The sequence below is a fragment of the Pinus tabuliformis genome, chromosome 6 (genome assembly GCF_031772625.1).
Source record: "Pinus tabuliformis cultivar Carrire ecotype Pingquan chromosome 6, CPIR1, whole genome shotgun sequence".
NCBI lineage: Eukaryota > Viridiplantae > Streptophyta > Pinopsida > Pinales > Pinaceae > Pinus > Pinus tabuliformis.
Window position 1 is genome coordinate 690,993,448 of NC_142292.1, and position 19,571 is coordinate 691,013,018.

The window sequence follows — 19,571 nt, forward strand, 5'->3', positions numbered from 1 at the left end:
TCACATTTACATATTGGACAATAATAGTAGAAGAGTCACATACATCTTATGTTGATAATTTGGTTAGCACCACTCTTTCTAAATCCTTAAGTAGTTATATATAGTCAAATAATTTCCATATATAATTGAAATATTATAATGCATAACTACATCTCTTTCTTCTCAAATTTTTTATTCAATTAACCCTTAAAACTTATTTACTTTAACCGGCCTTTTTATGCCAAGGAAGAATCACATCTACGTATTGGACAATAATAGTAGAAGAATCACATATGTTTTATGTTGATAATTTTGTTAGCACCACTCTTTCTAAATCCTTAAGTATTTATATATAGTCAAATAAATTTCCATATATAATGCAAATATTATAATGCATACCTATAACTCTTTCATCTCAAATTTTTTATTCAATTAACCCTTAAAACTTATTTACTTTAACCAGCCTTTTTATGTCAAGGAAGAATCACATTTAGATATTTGACAATATTAGTAGAAGAATCATGTAAGTTTTATGTTGATAATTTGGTTAGCACCCCTCTTTCTAAATCCTTACGTAGTTATATATAGTCAAATAATTTTCCTTATAATTATTTTGGAGAAGAAATAAATTGTATAATGAGTTCGTTAGTTTGCATACCATGTTTTCTTTTCCTTTGGTAAAAAAAACATAGTTTCCCTATACAAATTGATTCTATATTATGTCTATAAAGAAGGTGAATGTAATACCAGATTTTTCCACAAATCCACAGAGCACACAATAAAATCTCTTCGATTTTGAATGAGAATGGGGAGCTTCAGACCTCTCATAAGAACATCGAAGTTGTGTTGGTACAACATTTCAGAGGTATCACTAAGGAAAATGATCTAGACAGAGAGCAATGCATTAAGAAAATTACAAAAAATATCCCTAAGCTGGTGTCTAGAGAGGACAATTTCAACCTAAATAAACCAGTAACCAAAGAGGAAGTCAGTGACTTCATCAAAGATATGCGGAATGGAAAAGCTCCAGGACTAGATGGTTTCAATGTAGACTTTTTTAAGGCCTGCTGGAATGTTGTCAGACAGCATATTCTGAATGTTGTGGAGGATTCCAGAAGAAATAAGACTATTGTGAAAGCCCTCAACACCTCCTTCATCTACCTGATCCCCAAACAGGATTCAACCCTGACTACTGATAAGTATAGACCCATTGCTTTATGCAATGTGGTATACAAAATTATATCCAAGATTTTGGTTAACAGACTCAAACCTCTACTTCTTTAATTTTAGGGCAACAATCTAGTTATGTGGAAGGTAGACAAATCCTAAATAACATTATTCAAGCCCATGAGGTAGTTCACACGCTAACCAACAAGAGGCAAGCTGGTATGATCATGCAATTAGATATTTCCAAAGCATATGACAAGGTGAACTGGATCTATATCAAGAAGGTCCTTACTGCTTTTCGGTTCGATCACAACTGGGTCAAATGGGTTATGGCTCTGGTAACTTCTTCCAACTTTTCAATTTTGGTGAATGGCTCACCCTTAGAGATCTTCACTCCTTCTAGAGGCCTCAGGCAGGGAGACCCACTTTCTCCCTTTCTCTTTATCCTCATGATGGAAGGACTAGGAAGGTCCATTAAACAAGACAAAGGCTTGGGAAATATTAAGGGACTCCAATTAACGTAGAATGATCAAGCAATCACTCACCAACAATTTGTGGATGACACCATGATACAAGGTATTCCCACAGTCAAAGAAGCTTCAGTGTACAAACAAATCCTAAATGACTTTGCCTAGGCTACACGTGTGGAATTTAATCTCTCCAAATCAAATTTTTTTTCTTAAATACTAACTTTGCAATTCAGAGAAATATCTCCAGAATTCTGGGCTTTCAAAGGGATTCCCTCCCTTAAAAGTATTTGGGAATTCCCCTTACAGCCAGACCATTACACAAAAGTATTTTGGGAACCGGTGCTCAACAAGATGTAAGACAATGTCAAAAGATGTACTATCAGATCGTTGAACCTAGTGGGTAGGCTAGTTCTGACAAAGGCCGTTCTGCAATCAATCCTTGTTTTCTTTTTATCCGCCCTTCCAACTCCCAAAGGGGTCTTACAGTAATTCAAGAATATCCAGAGAGACTCCCTCTGGGGCAAGGAGGAAACAAGGAAGAAATGGGCCCTTGTTTCATGGGATAAAATTTGTAAACCCAAAAGTCATGGAGGTCTAGGCTTAGAAGATCAGGAGGTTCTAAGTAATTTTTTAGGAGCCAAACTCTCGTTGATATGGGTTAAAGAACTAGAAGCTCAATGGGCTAAAACCTGGAAAGAAAAATATGCAAGCTCCTGGGAAACAAATGATATTATAAGAAAGTCTGGAAACACAAAAGGCTCTTATATCTGCAATAAAGCCTAGGAAAATAGAAGCCTAGTACAAAACAATAGTTTCTGGGAGATCAGAGCAAGAGATCTAGCTCTATTATTGGAAGATAAATGGCTACAAGAACCAACGCTATTAAGACAGGACTTTATGAGCCTCAAGTAGGAAACAGACTCCCAAAGATTAATCAAAGTTAAAGATTTCTGGAGTTTTCCTCATAACTCTGGAAAGTGGAGAAACTGGAGAAGGATAGACTGCAGAGATGACAACCCATAAAAATAAAAGCAGAGGAACTCATGAGCATGTTAAAACAAAGGAAGATCTTGGTAACAGATGCGCAGGATCAGTTAAGGTGGGGCCTCAATAATGAAGGCACCTTTAATATTAAGGAAGCTAAAAGAATTACCTTGAACCTAGATCCTTGTGCCTCGTCAAAATCCTAGCAACAACTTTGGAGCCACTAAGGGTGGATGAAGATGAAGCTTTTCATGTGGCTAGTTCATCACAAGAAAATCTTAACTTGGGACAATATTCAGAAAACAGGTGTTATTGGGCCTTCTAGACGTCTGCTATGTGAAGCTCAAGAGGAGACAATGGAGCATATTCTCAACAGCTGCACCTACACCACATGGTTGTGGGATTGCTTTGACACCATTTTTCAACAGACAGACAGAGATAAAGGAACTATCATTAATACCCTAAACAAGTGGAGAAAAAACTTTTTAGAGAATGAGCTCCTTAATTTGGCCTGGGCCTTCATGCCAAGCTTCATTATATGGAATGTTTGGAAAGAGGGAAATAAAAGAATTTTCAAGGATCAAAAAACTATTCCTCTTTGCTTGATGGATCTGATATTGAAACAGATTAAGGAGATAGTTTGCACCACTGTGCGCAATTATCCCAAGAATTGTCCCACAAAGAATGAATTGGAAACTCTCAGCCATCTGGGTATGCAAGAGATCATTCCCCATGGACTAAGCAAAAAGGAAAGAGATTTGGAAACAGAAAAGGAGTTCTGGCATCCTCCACCGAAAGGTTATCTGAAATGCAATATTGATGGGGCTTCAAAATACAACCCTGGAATAGTAGGTTATGGAGGGGTGTTAAGAGATGAAGAAGGAAACATAATCTTTACATTCCAATGCCATTTAGGTAAAGCCACCAACAATATGGCTGAATTAATGGCATTGGAACAGTGTCTAGAGCTTCTAAAACTAAACCAAAGCTCAAATGTCATTATAGAAGTAGACTCGGAGATCTCCATTAATGCGGTTAAAAGAATCAGTTGTGAAACAACACCAGAGAAGGTCTTAAAACACTGTAGACTAATACAAGTGTACCAAAGAATTCAAAAACATATCTTGAGTCTTCGAACTGTTAGCTTCAACGATGTTCAACGAAAAGCCAATAAACTAGTGGATATACTGGCCAACCAAGGAGTGATGAATTCAGAATGCAGGATTGAGATGAAGTGGTAGGAGATGCCTCAAAGTAGATTAAAAGCTCATTGCAACAATCAAGCGGTAGAGGACAGAGAAATTCTTACACATTGGGCCAGAGGGAAAGGTATGGAAAGATGCTTTCTAAGCAAGTTCAAATACAATACGCTGGTTGGTACCTTGAAGAAGGGAAAAATCAGAGCAGTCACATCATTCCCTGGTGTAAATTGACCAGTCTTCTTTTTCCTTCGAATTATATCGTAGGGATCAATATACGGTCAGCGACGGTCTCCGATGCAAGTTCCGAAGCAAGCTGTCGCGGGAAGGGTGGTTGGATCTTCCCGGTGGCAGATATTATCGTGCATTCCTCTTACAGAATGAAAAACCAGGCACAAAGTAGTTTCCAGGTGATCACATGGCTTTTGAATGGTAAGTGGTATTGGAATTTTGGGAGCGATTCCATTAGGCTCCCAACATGTGGCAAGGGGGTGGTAAGGAATACCACACTCCATCGCACATTAATGAGCGAACATCTTGGCAATGCAATTTTTCTCCGAGCCGTTCAATTTTGCAGAGGGAATCGACGGTTAGATTTGGACGTGCGGTTTTGTAGGGACGTTATTACTATCAGACCTTTCGAGACAGTGATGTGAGGGTTAGCAGAGTTTTACTTTGGGTTAAAAAATCATAAAGGTCAACCGAAAGTATTATTTGAGAGGTTAGCTTTATTTTTTGTAGAAGGGAGGGTCATATCTATGGAAGAGTGCCCTTGATTTCTCCTGAGTCCATGCAGAATTGAGGTTTTTTGTATATGCTATAACATTACTTTTGGTTCATTGAAATAGAAGGACCCTCTCTTGCTTCAGCAAAAAACAAAAAAAAAATTTATATTATGTCTATGAAAGAATGTTAGTTTTATATTAAATTGTTCTCCGGTTTTATATTAAATTGTTTTCCATCAAAATCTTATCCAACATTAGTAGATCCTCATTGAGCTTATTTTGTATGTAAATTGAGAGATGATTTCCTAGTAATCCACTCTCTCCATGTTGGAATTGTGTTTAGCTACCAATGATGTCTTATATTTTTCAACACTCTTGTGAAGCTTATATTTCTTCTTAAACACCCATTTACAATCCATTTGGTTTGGTGTAGAAGAGTGATCTAATAAAACAAAAGTACTTTTATTCCTTACAACATTCATCTACTTATCTATTTCCATTCTCCAATGGTCGATTTTATTACTAATCTATTTCCATTTTCCAATGGTCGATTTTATTACTATTATAGATGTCTCAACAAGAATAAGCTCCTCTTCAATTGAACTAAACAAAATTTGGAAAAATCCTTCAAAGTATCTATAGTTGTCTAACCTTATTCTAGATTATAGGCTCATCCTTTGGTTTAGTAATATTGCTCAACATTGGGATAATTTTTATCTCATTGTTGAAAATTGATTTATGAACATGCTTATCTTACCATTCATAATCTATTTGATTTTGTTCATTCATTTTGTGCAAAGGTCTTCTAATATTAAGGAGTTTATCAATGAAGAGTTATTTATAGAGTACTTTCTTGCATAATATCTCCAATATCTTAAAATTCATATTTCTTAAAGATTATATCATATTTTTACACATTCTTAGGTTACATAAACCCATAGTACATATCTATAACCCAAGAGACAGGAAAATTTTAGGGATGAAAGTTTATCTTAATGTTTAGAAACATTTGCCAATCTTGCTTATCCCTAATATACAAATTGTAAAATGTTTGGCTATAATTTTCTAAAATTATTTAGATTTCTAATTATTTAATATTAAGTCTATATAAAATCTTAGAGATTTCTGAGGAAAAAAAATGTTCCATACATTTTGGAAAAATAATTTTTAGAAAATATAGAAATAGAGAATCTTATTCTTTAGAAAAAAGAATGGAAAATTAATGCACTCACTAAAAATTGTCCCTAAAATTTCTCAAGCAAAAAATACATCCTTCACATTCTTTGAAACTAATTTATTTTTTTCCCCTTTTATATGTGTATACATGGTTCACATCTAACCATACTTACATTTATAACATAAGGCTTGTTCCCACTCAATTCCTCTTTGATTTTGTCCCATGCATACTCAATCCCTCTTTGGTTTTGTCCCATGCTCTTTGATTTTGTCCCATGCATATTCAATCACTCTTTGGTTTTGTCACATGCATAAGAGGGAGTAACATTAAAATTAATCTTCCTCAAAAGTACTTTGTTTATATTTTCTTTCTTTCCATCTTCATTTGTCTATTTGAAAACATTTGGATGGCCCTTTTAAAATGACATTTTATAGAGTTTTATGTATTACAATACCCTACACCTTTGGGATATTAATTCCACTTTATCACTTGATAGTAATGTTACCTTATCTTTTATTTGTCTTTCCATATGCTTCCCACAATTCTTGAAAGCAATGGGTTAATATTATTTATTTCCAGATACTATCCCACATGATTTATTAGAATGAGCAATGGGATAATATGTTTATTATTAGAGATACTATCTATAATTTATGATTTATTAGAATGATGATTAATAAAAAAGATAAAATGTTTATTCAATTATGGAAATGCAACCTTTAATGATTAACATATATCAGAAAGAAATAAAAAAAACTTAATTTATATCTTATATTTACTTTAAACTTATTTTCCTCCACTATGCTTTTCAGACCTATAATTCTCCTTTAATATAAAAAAATATTTTCATAATCATAAAAAATACTTTTACAATAATTTATGTTAGTAGTCCATTTTAAACATAATTCTCTTTGAACATACAAATATATTTTCACAATCATACAAATGTATTTCTACAATAATTTATGTTATAATCCATTTTATTTAAATCATCTTGAGAGAGGGATGTAATAAGATAGTTGATAACAAAATAATCTTTATGCTAAAATCTAAGTCAATTTTAATAATCCAAAACTACAAATTTATTGATTGTGTAGATAACATATATTTATTGATTAGGTAAAATCTATCAAAATATTGTGATACATACCTAGATTTATTGATTATGTAGGTAACATATATTTTTGGGTTATATAAAAACTATCGAAATGTTGAGGTAAATACTTCACTATAAAGAATAAAACTTCTCAAAAATTAAATAATAATAAAAAAAAAACAACTTAGGATTGTTTTGAAACATTATAAAGCATAAAACTTCTCAAAAATTAAATAATAATTAAAAAAAAAACAACTTAGGATTGTTTTGAAACATTATTGAAGATAAATCATTAGAACTATATGCAAAGTTTTGCATTGCTATAAAACTGAAATATTTTTTATATCTTTGAAAAAAAAAAATTGTAATTTAAAATTGCTTACATAATTTTTTTTTTCTTACAAATAGTAATATTTTTAATCTCCTTTTATAAAATATAAATTAATAATTTACTAATAATTAAAAGCTAAATAACCTAACAAATCTATCTCTTACATTTGTGTAATATATAATTAGGATTTTATAATTATAATTTACTAATATATTTTTAATCTCTTTTATATATTATAAATGAATAATTTACGATTAATTAAAACCTAAATAACATAAATAATCTATCTCTTACATATATGTAATTTATATTTTTGAAAATAATTAAATGTGAAAAAATATGTTAAAATTTATGGACGAGATATCTAAAATGAAATAAAACATAATCTCACTTTTATGAATATTTGTCTGGTCGTATTTACTAATTTATTTTTGTATTTTAAAATTTTTAACTTAATCAAAATAATTTCGAACTGTGTTATAAACCTAATAGGATAATTTTTTAATTTATTAAAAGCTTATTTGATTCTAATTTAATTTTATTAATATAGTGTGTCACGGCAACCAGGCGGCCCCCATATCTGTGCGTTGCAGGTTGCACCCATCTTCTGTGACGGCAACGATGCGGCCCCCATTTCACAGCCATTCTCTTACTTTTTTCTTGCTTTTCGTTTTATCTGTTGAAGTAAAAGAAAAAGAATGGCTGTGCGTTGCAGATTGGATTTATCTCGTGTCACGGCAAATAGATGGCCCCCATATGATTTTTCATCCGAAGAATTGCTGTGTGTTGCAGATTGCACCTACCCGTGTTACGGCAACATGGCGGCCCCCATATGGATTTTTTTTTGTTTTTCCATATCGAGAATTGGACGTCCGAATGGTATAGGTTTAGCTAGGTTAGCATAGTCTGCGGTGCAGTATATGGCGGTATGAGACGTTTATGCGAAGCATGCAATGAATTTAATGCAGGTAGTCGAATTCAGATAAGGTGGATATGGCGTTTGAGAATGCAAAGGCCAAACGGCTGTGAAGCTGGCTGAACCTAGCAGTCTGATTTCACCCCGGCTAAGGAAGGGAGCAGGTGGGTTCAGGATTCGAGAAGCCTTGCCCGCCTTCTGCTGCCGCCCCTGTGCGACTCAGAGACTCAACAAATAAAATAATCGTTAGGCGTTTCGTACCGCCTACGATGACTTCGCACATGATACCAGTGTTTCACAATAAGTGGGACCTCATGTTGAGCAGATTAGGGCAGAGTGCACGGTATCTCCCTCTGTCCCGGCACCCTCAGATCCCGAAGTCCCTGCCCTTCTGAATTGTTCAGTCCATTGAATTCCAAGGCCTTCTAGCTGAGTTTTCACCAAGAAAGAGGTCGGTGGAATTTTAGAAACAGATATCCACGCAAAGCATATGAAAGCAACCGCCCTAGGGTAGATTCTTTTCTTGCCATATTAAATGATCATCCCATTTTGTCTCGGATGTCTGTGTGTCTGGCATCAGTAAGTGAATTTTAATTTCGAAGGGATCAACCGTTCGATTGCTGTAATTTTGTCCGTTGGCTTAAAGTCCCTGAAAGAAGTTGCAATGGACACTAGCATTTACGATCAACTCTTCATGAGTCGAACCATGGGAGATTGCACATGGGCTAATAGTAACTATGGTCACTTTGATATTTCCGACTATAGGGTTTTGGAGGAAGCGAATGGGCTGCGAGCATTGATGGATTCTAACTTCTTCACAGCTAATTCTGTGTTAAATTGCACAGAAGATACCAGAAGTCCGAATACGGAGCTTATGAGGACACAATATGGTGACGATATTTTTGGAGGATGCACTTACAACCTAAGTGATCAGGCATATTCGTGCGCCTGGAATGCTGCGCATCATCGGGATTTCGATGACAATTCTTTTCGGTACGGGTATTACAACTCGTCGAAATCTTTTCAGACCGAAAACCGAGAACATAGAGGCACTGCTTTTCTTAGCTATGGAGGTGAATTTGAACAAAATACGTTCGGCGCTAGTACAGCTTTTAACTTTGAGAACAGTAATGGTTTGAGCAAAGATCAATCAGTGGATCAGGAGAAGAATTTATGTGAAATCTTCACAGATCAAGGCTTGCAGAACGAGCTTGGGTTGATTTGTGGTAATGTCAATGACAGGCAGCATGTTGGATCTGATTCCAGCAAAGTTTCAGTAGGATATCTCCAGGAGAATTTCATGAAAAACGCAATCGGACAACCCTATAATGGCATAACCTTCAATCAGGATGACGAAATGGGAATGAACGGGGGATTGGTGGGCTACAATACCGAGAGCGTAATTTCAACTTTACTGAATTCAGACAAGACATCGATTGAGCCCTTGGAATTGGATGGGACCAAGGGTATTGCAACAGTTTCTGTCAATGAGCTGGATGGTTTTGACAATAAGACGCCTCTCAGTACATCATATGGAACAGAAATCTACAGTGATCAGAAGTCCCCACAGACAGTCGGTTTACCTGGAAAGCCTTCTGAGAACAGGGAGCCCATCACTATTGGTGGGAGCCAATTAGTAAAAGATGATGGAAATGGGGAGGAGAATGGCAGGAGATTGGATGGGCTTCTTGTTATGAATGATGCTAATCATGCAGCAAAGGCGACATTCACAACTGGTGAAGGAGACTCCAGTAATGCCAAAGTCGTACGAGGTGGTGGGAGCAAAAGCAAAGGACATCCAGCCAAGAATCTTCTGGCAGAGAGAAGGCGGAGGAAGAGGCTAAACGAGCGACTTTGTATGCTGCGTTCTGTTGTCCCAACTATAACCAAGGTAATTATACATGAAGATTCTGATCCAAATTTACATTTTTTATAGAAGGCTTGTAAAATCGTCCCTAACACCTGCTCTCCTTTACTTTTGGTTCTTTCTTTTGCCACGCAGATGGACAGGACTTCAATACTTAGTGACACTATCGAGCATACGAAGCAGCTTCTGCAACAAATTCGACTTTTGCATAGCGAGCTTAAACCTCAAGATAAGTGGCCAGCACATCTTAGAGCTTATGAGGGATACTTTCGCTCGGCGGGCATGGATTGTGGACAAAAGTTTGCGGACAAACACATTTCGAAGGTAAATTTTATGAAAAGACATACAAATTCTAATCTAGACGCATGAACAAATCATTAGGAACCAAAAATATTTAGCTTTGAAATGTTGCTTTTTTCTGCCAGGTATAAAAGATAAATATTAACCGACATGATAACATATATATTTTCTATGTTATGGTATGTTGCTTTTTCTTTTCTTAAATTTCAGACATGTACCCACATAGAGGAGCATGATGTTCAACTTTTCCCAGAGAAATTACAAAGCACTTTCGCTCGAAGAGCTTGTCATAATGAAATTTTTTAGTGCAAGTCTGCAACCGTAGTAACTAGTTGTCATTGAGATTTCTCCCAGTCGAAGGTTATTGGAGTTACAGATATATCTCTTACAGTGATGTTCCGGTCATGTTGCTAGGGAGAGATCACAGGTTTTGTTATCGGGACACTTTGACATCTTTTTCAGGTGTATTTGTCTAAGAATAACATCTTAATATGACAAGTCCTGAAATAAATAACTTAATATTCAGGAATAACTGAACAATATACCCAATCACTATCTATTGAAAATCTTACTCCTAGACATATTCTAGCTAGCATTACAAAGCAAAAAAAATTAACTACGGAAATTATCAACTTCAAAAAAACAATTGATAAATACATTTTAACGAAATTAGTATGAACACGATGCCAAATTTTGGCAAAGTCATGAACGTCAAAAAAAAACAATGACGGTTTCAAACCAATTTCGAATAAATATTTATACTTTATGGCGGTGAATAAAATTTATACATATAAATCTGTTATTGTTTGTCAATTTATTTCCTGTGAAACTGATATCCTGTGGTAGTGAACAATGTTGTACTAATAAATCTGATTATTTCTTGGTATTATACCTCTGTTTTCTGTGAAATCTAATATTTGTACTTGACCATCATGATATAGTCTATTTGTTTGTTTCCTCTGAAATAAAAAGAAGTTAAGACGATTTGTTTCCTCTGAAATAAAAAGAAGTTCACAGTCTTAGACAGCAGCCTGATATAACTCCCTTCTGAGAGGAATGCAAACTTCTGGAAATCATAAATACAAATCGATATTAGTACGGATTTCAAAGTTTATTTTGCAGCCATTAATTTTTTAGATTATACGACTTATCAATGGTTTCTTAGTTGAGTTTAGCTCATGAAGAAACTATTTCTGATGTAATATATCAGAATGACACATAAGATTTACCAGGCGTGAATTGAAGAAGGATATACCATAACACATAAGGTGGACTGAATCATGTTTCTTATGTTATAAACTTGCCTTCTACCTTCTTACGAGATGGAAATGGATGCACAGAAATTTGTGTGAATCCTGAAAGTTCTGATTATTTTTTGGAATATTCATCTTCGATTAACTGTTTTTAGTATATTGTATGTGGTTCTATTGTAGTCCCAATAAATTTAAAATCACTAATACAACATGGCTGAAAATGGGAAGAAGAGAAAAGGGTCATATACAAAAAGAATATCATGCGCTTGAAAGAAGGATCTATATAAGTGAATTAATGATTGTAATGGCCAGGGTTTTGTTTTTCTCTCGCCAACGAAGAGTTGAGGATCGAAACATTGAAGAATCCTCTAATGGGAGTTCATTATGCATATCAGAAACGATTGATTGTGGTGGAATAGTATTATACACATCAGAAATGCTGATGCTGGTGAAGGAGGTTGGCTGTAACGCAGTCCTTCACGGGAAATTTGTCCTTCAAATACTATATAATTTATTTTAATGTTAAGGGTGGTTTTCATTGGGGTGGGTAGATGGTTCCTTGTTATTTGATGTTAGTTGTACAGCTGGACATAATCTCCCTTGTAATTACAAGCGCAGATGAAGTTAATTCAAAATTTCATAATCAGTATATCTAGTGAGTGTTACTAACTAAATTTAAGTTTAGACAGTTGTTAATTTGGTGTTGGGGGTAAGGATGCTTATACTGTCGTCCTAAACTCAAGATATCATGGATTTTCAATGAGAGGTGATGATTTGATCGATTTCGATTTCAAGAATGATTGATTATGCAATTGTTAATAAATTTTAAAACGTGAAAATGACAAACCTATTCCTATTTTGTATCGAGGGGTATAGCCCAAGTGAATTATAAAAGATTCTGGCTTTGTCTATTTCTGGTTGCTTTCTGTGAATGGTGGAAAAAACAAAATTATGAAATCTGTTTATTTGATTGATGTGCTACGTGCAGTTCGAGGTTAAGAGAACAGGCACTCGGGATGTAAACATTCATATGACATGTCAAACAAATCCGTCAATACTGCTGAACACGATTAGCACTTTAGAATCGTTTGGACTCGACATCCAGCAAGCCATCATCAGCTGTTTCAGTGATTTCGGAATGCAAGCCCACTGCTCAGAGGTTTGCTATGTCTGTCAATATATTTCATTGGGACCTACGTATTCGACCATTTGCTAGCTTCTCAGCCTTCAAGTGTTTGACTGATTCGGAATTTCTTTTGTTGAATGTTTTTACAGATAGAGAAAGCCAAAAGCAATATCAGACCTGAGGACATCAAGCTCGCTTTACTGCAGACCGCTGGCTATCTCGGCTAAAATTAGGGCAGCATCATAATTTCGTTCTAGTTTTCTATTTATTTTATCGGTGCTCAAAATTTCTTGTGACAATGCTATTTCTGCTCTTCGTTTCTTCATGTAACACGAAGCCAAGCCAGCTTTCATAGAGGAAGTTATGTATTTCGATGCTTGTGGAAGCATTCCATGCACTCAGGTTTTTATTTAGGTGTTCTTGTTCTTTGCAGCATATTCAACAGACTTATAATAACATCCACTTTGTCATTGAAGACAAAAACGAATAGAGGCATGATTGTACTCAATACAATACTGTTATTGTCTTCTGTAGGCGACATGAGTATGACTGCTCGTGCTCGTATGAGTTCTGGCGCTGGATGATACCAGCTGCATCTTACTAGTTGAGTGTGTCACCGGTGCCACGTATTTGTCCCTGATATTGAATGTATCGCATCTAATATGATAAGGTTAATCCAACCATACATGCACCAAAATCAGAAGTGTGTTTCAATCTATTAGCAGACAGTGTGTTGAATTATTCCCGCTTAAGCTGCTTGAAACTTTATTATATTCCATAAGTGTATGCAGAATCTTCAAAAGCCTAATAATCCGGGAAACCACGTGCTTTGGGTACTATCAATTTTGTCAGTTTGCTGATTTATTTTTGAGGCTTTTGGGCCATCAGCTTTGAAGATCTTCATCCTGCTTCCTATGTAGAGAAACTGAGTACGCAGAAGGGCTTAAATTTCCTCGTTTTTGCTAACATGGGGGAGAAATTGCATATTGAACAACTTCCGGACATCCATTTTTTTAACTCTTACCGGATATGCGGTCATCATCTTTAATCCTAAGAGTCCAAAGCTTCTCACACAAATATATCAATTTTTTATTTTTAAATTTCAAACAAAACGTTTCGACATGTCTAAAGGATAAGAACGTGGTAAGTCTTTTATTTATCTAATTTTACTCGTTTAGAAGATGCACTCACTATTACACACCAAAACATTGAAATAGATGCTTTTAACATCCACTTACTGTACAACTTAATGGCCGTTTAATAGTATCATACAATTGTTTAGATTCGCATTGGTCTTTGCTAAATTCTAAAGCATTGGCGTTAAACCCCGTGATTCTATTTTCAATGTCAGAAGCACAATCATCCCCAGACGTAGTTAATTCAAGCTTCAATTCAGAAGCTTAGATGTAAACGAAAGGAATCAATAAAAATATTTAATTAACAACTTTTAATTATTAAAATCACCAATGTTTCCGGTTACCGTAAATGTTAGACAAATCTCCGCACTTATCATTATTAAATCCCCAGTGTTTCGGGTTGATGTACATGTATAAAAAGAAATCTTAATGAATAACATATCAGATTTCAGTATTTTAAGTAGTGGAAAATCAGAGTAAGACTAGATTTTAGGAAACAAAATTCATATTTTAAAGAGTAAAAAATATTTCAAAATAAAATTTTAATGGAATGTAATATAATTTGTCTAAATTTCTTTTTTTGGGTAAATAAAATAAATTATCGTCAACGATCATGTGTTTAACAATAACTAGTTTGAAGGATATATAAAGGGTAAAAAGTTTAATTTTAAATAAATAGATAGAAATATTAATTTAAATTTTAAAAATATAAAATTTTCATGAAAATTTTATAAGGTTTAAAATCTTAAATATCAATTGGATATGAAGAAATGTTAAAATTATAAGATGCATTATCAATAAAAACGGTTTAACTTTTATAGTTATCTTTTTCTTTTAATTATGTGTCAATGGAAAATTAGTTGGATAATAAAATTGGTGTAAGTTATCTCATTTTTTTAATGTATGCTTTTCCACATCGAATTGTTATTTTAAAGGTAGCTTGGATTGCAAATTTAAGGATAAAAGGACTAAGATAAATTTGAATTTTTTCTTAAATTTTCATTGTTTAAAAGTTGTGTGGATAGTTCGTTTGGATTGGTACTAATGATATATAAATTTTTCATATTCGTCAATTTAGTATTATTTTTACAATCATTATTTGTCTAATACTATATCTTAGTTACACTTAATATTTAAATAATAAAGTAAAGTGTTTGTATATTTGTAGTTGTATATTATGAATTTTTAATCATGATGACCTATTAAGTAGAATAGCTATTATAATTTAGATATCTTTTTCCATTATAGCAATTTTTTAAAGATTTTTGAAATAACTTCTATATATATTCTTAGAAAACATGGCAAGTCTAAAAGAATGAAAGCTACGCCCTCCCATATATTAGTGAAAGGAAGGATGGTGATAAAAAACCCTTAAACCATTAACACGCAAAATCAACATAGAAATATAACAAATCATATATCAAAGGAAATACAAAGGCTAAAGGATAATTTGTGTACATTTTTAGGTGAATGGAATAAATTGACAATAGCTATCAAGAAAACATGTTTGTTCTCTTCTTGAAGTAGTGGAACTTTAAGACAGTAGGGGGTTATTTATGGCCTAGAGGAAACATAAAAATATCATATTCATGGAATTTGGGCATGACATCCAACAACCAAGATAGAGCTTATAAAATTGTGATGAGCATAATTTAGTGTCATTTGATGAAATGCAAAATTTGAAAGTTGTGGGTGATACTAAAACTATTATATTCCACCTTTTCACCATTTCTTAGCAAGTAATCCTAGTTAATCAACTTTGAACTCTACATTTTTCTCACATTATACTCCTCCATATCTTCACGTCAACATCATTTTTCTTTACTCCGAGATTGAATAATGTGCTTGTGGATCGTTAAGCTAACAAGGATCTCCTTAAGAATAAGTGGCTCTAGGTTACTAATTGATATATATCCTTTCTCCCATCCCTTGATAAGATGGATTATTAAGCCTCCTGACCAACCCATTATATGTGTGCCATTCTTGAAATTTATTAAGTCCATGGACAAGATTCCTAAATTTTCACCTTGCATTGCTGCATTAACTCATGCTTGGTGTTACATTCCATTCCCATGCTATTTCCCTACATAAAGTGGGATTTTGCACACTCTCTCATTCATGGTAGTCTAACAATTTATGTTTCTTCATGGGAATTTTTCTAGAAAGAAGAGGTTTCTATTCACATTAGATTTATCCTTGCAACCTTATGTTATCAATGACCTCTTCCTTAGCTACTTCCCTGGCATGCTCAACTATTAATAGATTTGGGTTTGCAATCCCTTATATTCCAACTACTCTAGTTCTCCTTGCACCATAGCATTGGGGTGGCCCATCACAAATTGCCTATGTTAAAGTTGATCATTTCCCACATATAATATGAAGTAAATAACATTCACTCATCCTCCCAACTATTAACATATTCTTGGAAAATTTGGAAGTCCTCCTAACAACAATAATAAAAGTTTTGACTTAGCAATAATTGTTTATCAAAGAACTATAGGATGAGAGAAATATACTTTATATCCTACTCTTTGAGCTTACCACTATGCGACACCTAGGTTGAATGTCTAATTACTCTTGTCATAGTTCTGGCTCATCTTAGGTGAACAGAACACATGGTTCCATTCTTGATCTTGAGACTACAACACCTTATGGATCCTCTATATAATCTCAATAAGCTGGTCATCCTCCTTATACAAGTCCTTAGTAAATGTATTACTTCTTTTCTTTTGATGTTAAGAGCGTTTGTCCCATTTATATTATTTTGCAAGATTCTAGTTCGTGATAGGCTATATATAATTTTGGATCTTTCCTCCTATACCATCCCTACTAGTTGTAGTTTTCTCTAAATTAATATATATCGACTAGTGTAGGTAAAAAAGAAAGATGGTGTAGTGAAACCCTAATGAATTCCTGGCTATTAACCAAAAAATAAAAAGATAGAGAATGAAAAGGAGAGAACCAACAACATATCTACCCACTATCCATCAAAATTGAAAACAATGAAGTCATCAAGCTTTAAGAAGCTAAGGATGGTGATTTTAAGTTGAATTTTTGGATTTTGGAAATGGAAATTTTGTTACCATCCATAAAATAAATGACGAGATGAAAATAATGTATTCTTGGTGAAATCTAGAAGGAAATTCTCAATATTTCCCAAAGATCTATATAGAGGTATTTATGTTTTAGAATGATTGACTAGAGACTAGGAGGGAAGCATTAAAATAACTCATTATATTTTTATTGTATTTCATCAAGTATGAAGAGAATTAAAGAATTCATTGGCATCACTACTACTAGTGACAGAGTAGAAGTGTACAAGTGTTAGGCCGCTATACTACTGGTGTAACCCCTTATTGTTATTAGTACAACCCTCTTATTATATTGATGTACCCATGTAGTGCCCATATTGTTACTATTGTGCCACATAGAAGCCCACTATTGTTATTATTGTGCCCTTACATTATTATTGTTATGTGAGCTTTGATTATGTTATGACACCTTAGACTCTTATGTATAGAAAGGAGGTATTTTCATTTGTATCATCCATGAATTTTTCATTTATGTAATGTAAAGGAGGTTACCCCCTCGAAGAGGCTGAATTCTAAGGTATTGATCTATATTTTCTATCGTTTTCTTGAGCTCGTTCAATAACATTTGGTATCAGAGCTTTGGATTCTAGGGTTTCACTGCTCCAAACAGGTCATCGTGGAATTTTCACTATAACTTTTTTTCTGCGACGTTTCAGAAGCTAAAAAAAAACCCATTTGAGAAGAAATTATGTTGAATCTTGGGTCTGAATTTCAGAGCTTTTGCACTATATTTGCGGAGATATGATCTGAGGAAGTTGATCTTTTTGTAGACTCCTGAATTACATTCCAAACAGGTGACCTGGGGAAAATCGTAGGATATAGACCCTTCATCACTCTATCATAGAGAATCTAGAGTGTTGAAAGAAAGTCTATCTCTCTTCTATCACTACAAAAAAGTAACATATTTCTCCTTTGGAATTCTATCTAGATAAATCGGGGCTCAAATGTTTTATTCCATGTGTTAAGATAAAGGCATTTTATCCCACTAAGTAAGGTAATTTATGTTAAAGTTTGTCCTCTAATTCTATAATTTCAAATAGTGTTATAAAATATGCCCTCTATTGTGTGAGGTCCAAAACAAATGATGGAAAAAATACACTATGAAATGCTGAATCTTCAAAAGTGGCACAATGTAGGAGTTGAGGAAAAAAGGATGAGTTAAGAGCTGAAAGGCCTCCAATACTCAATCATATACATAATAATTAAGGTAAGCATACCAACGCTTGATACAAGAGGTAATTAAGCATGGAAATGCACACAGTACACCAGAAATCCATGACATCAAATTCTAACACATGATCATGAATGAAAAAAATGTTGATCCATGCCATAAATAAATATATGATAGGCATGATAAAATAAAATGTGGAGATATGTGGAAATATACATCAATAATACATTATAAATAAACAAGTGTAACATTGAGTGGTCTTTAAAGTAAATGATTTACTGAAATATTCCATCTCAACTTAGGAGGAATAGAATGTATGAGTGAGATGCCCCGAATATGAAGTTTTTTATCCCAATATCAATGGTATTGATCTATGACATGTTCATTAATGACTTAATGTTTATCATGGTAGTGTTGGAAACTATATCACTACAGAGAGGGGTCAAGGGCATGAATTAGTAGTGATGACACTTATAAAAAATTTCTTCTAATTATTAATCCTTAACCACGCGTCAAATGAAACACAAAACCATAGATTAGAGCACCAAAAATAAACATGCAGCCATAAAATAAATCAACACAATGGACATAAGGATTTCTAGTGGAAAACCCTCTCTGGCGAAAAAAACCAGTCGTTGTTCTTGCGCTGCTCAAATTCTATTATGTCAAACAAGTCATTACATATAGTTACAAATATGACTACTATCAAATGGAAAATGTTTCTTAAGTGCATCTATGGACTATCATCTGTCGAAGGCCATGACATTCAATGATCCTCATCCGTATACTTTTGAACAAAAAATCGACTCTACAAACTATGATCTGCTGGAAGCCACCATGACCAACGAGCCTTGCCAAGTTTCTGCTGAGCTATATCACGACCATTGGATCGAGAAATCTTCTCATTAATATTTATTTTTCTTGAGGCACCCAACTCTTCTCCTCTATGTGGTTATCATTTTCAAATGTTTCGAATTAGAATTGAGAAATGGTGAATATGAGCACTACACCAATGTATCATCAAAGCTCATATAAAGTATGAATCAAAAATAAAGAATTCAACCCCAAATGCACCACGTACTACAATACAATCTTTTCACCACTACTCCAATCAACAATTCATCTTCTACTCTCTTCCCAAATATAATGGTTGAAACATATTTCAACTATCTACTGTACAACTACAAAATGCATCAGAAAATATTACACTAGACAATTCTTGCAACTTTCTCTCTCTTATCGACACACACACTCAGTCAAGAAAACTAGATAATCAACCATACTAGCAATAAGATTTCTCCAATGTGTATATGAACTCATGTTCTCAGCTCAATAATTACACAAAAGTAGTGGGTATCACAACTTTATTCATATGCTTGACTTTACCTAGATTCAACTCCTTCACTCGATCAACCACTAACTCCACTAGCCTTTTTTATATTTTCAAATTTAATCTGGCTCTGGAGGTCCCACAAAATTTTACGATCATAGACAAAATATTTCTAACCAATGATGTTTCCACAACACAAAAATAAGCTAAGAAACGCAAGAATTTTGGAGAAATTCTTGTGAAATCCTTCAG

General features: G+C 34.0%; 1 protein-coding gene across 1 annotated transcript; it reads left to right on the forward strand.

Moving 5' to 3' along the window:
- The first annotated feature begins 8,058 nt into the window (after positions 1–8,058).
- On the forward strand, positions 8,059–13,308 carry LOC149260527 (uncharacterized). Its single transcript, XM_089380187.1, has 4 exons — positions 8,059–9,935; positions 10,047–10,235; positions 12,453–12,623; positions 12,740–13,308. Exons 1-4 carry the CDS (start codon positions 8,709–8,711, stop codon positions 12,815–12,817), a joined length of 1,665 nt encoding a protein of 554 aa, XP_089236313.1. The 5' UTR covers positions 8,059–8,708; the 3' UTR covers positions 12,818–13,308.
- Positions 13,309–19,571: the final 6,263 nt, after the last annotated feature.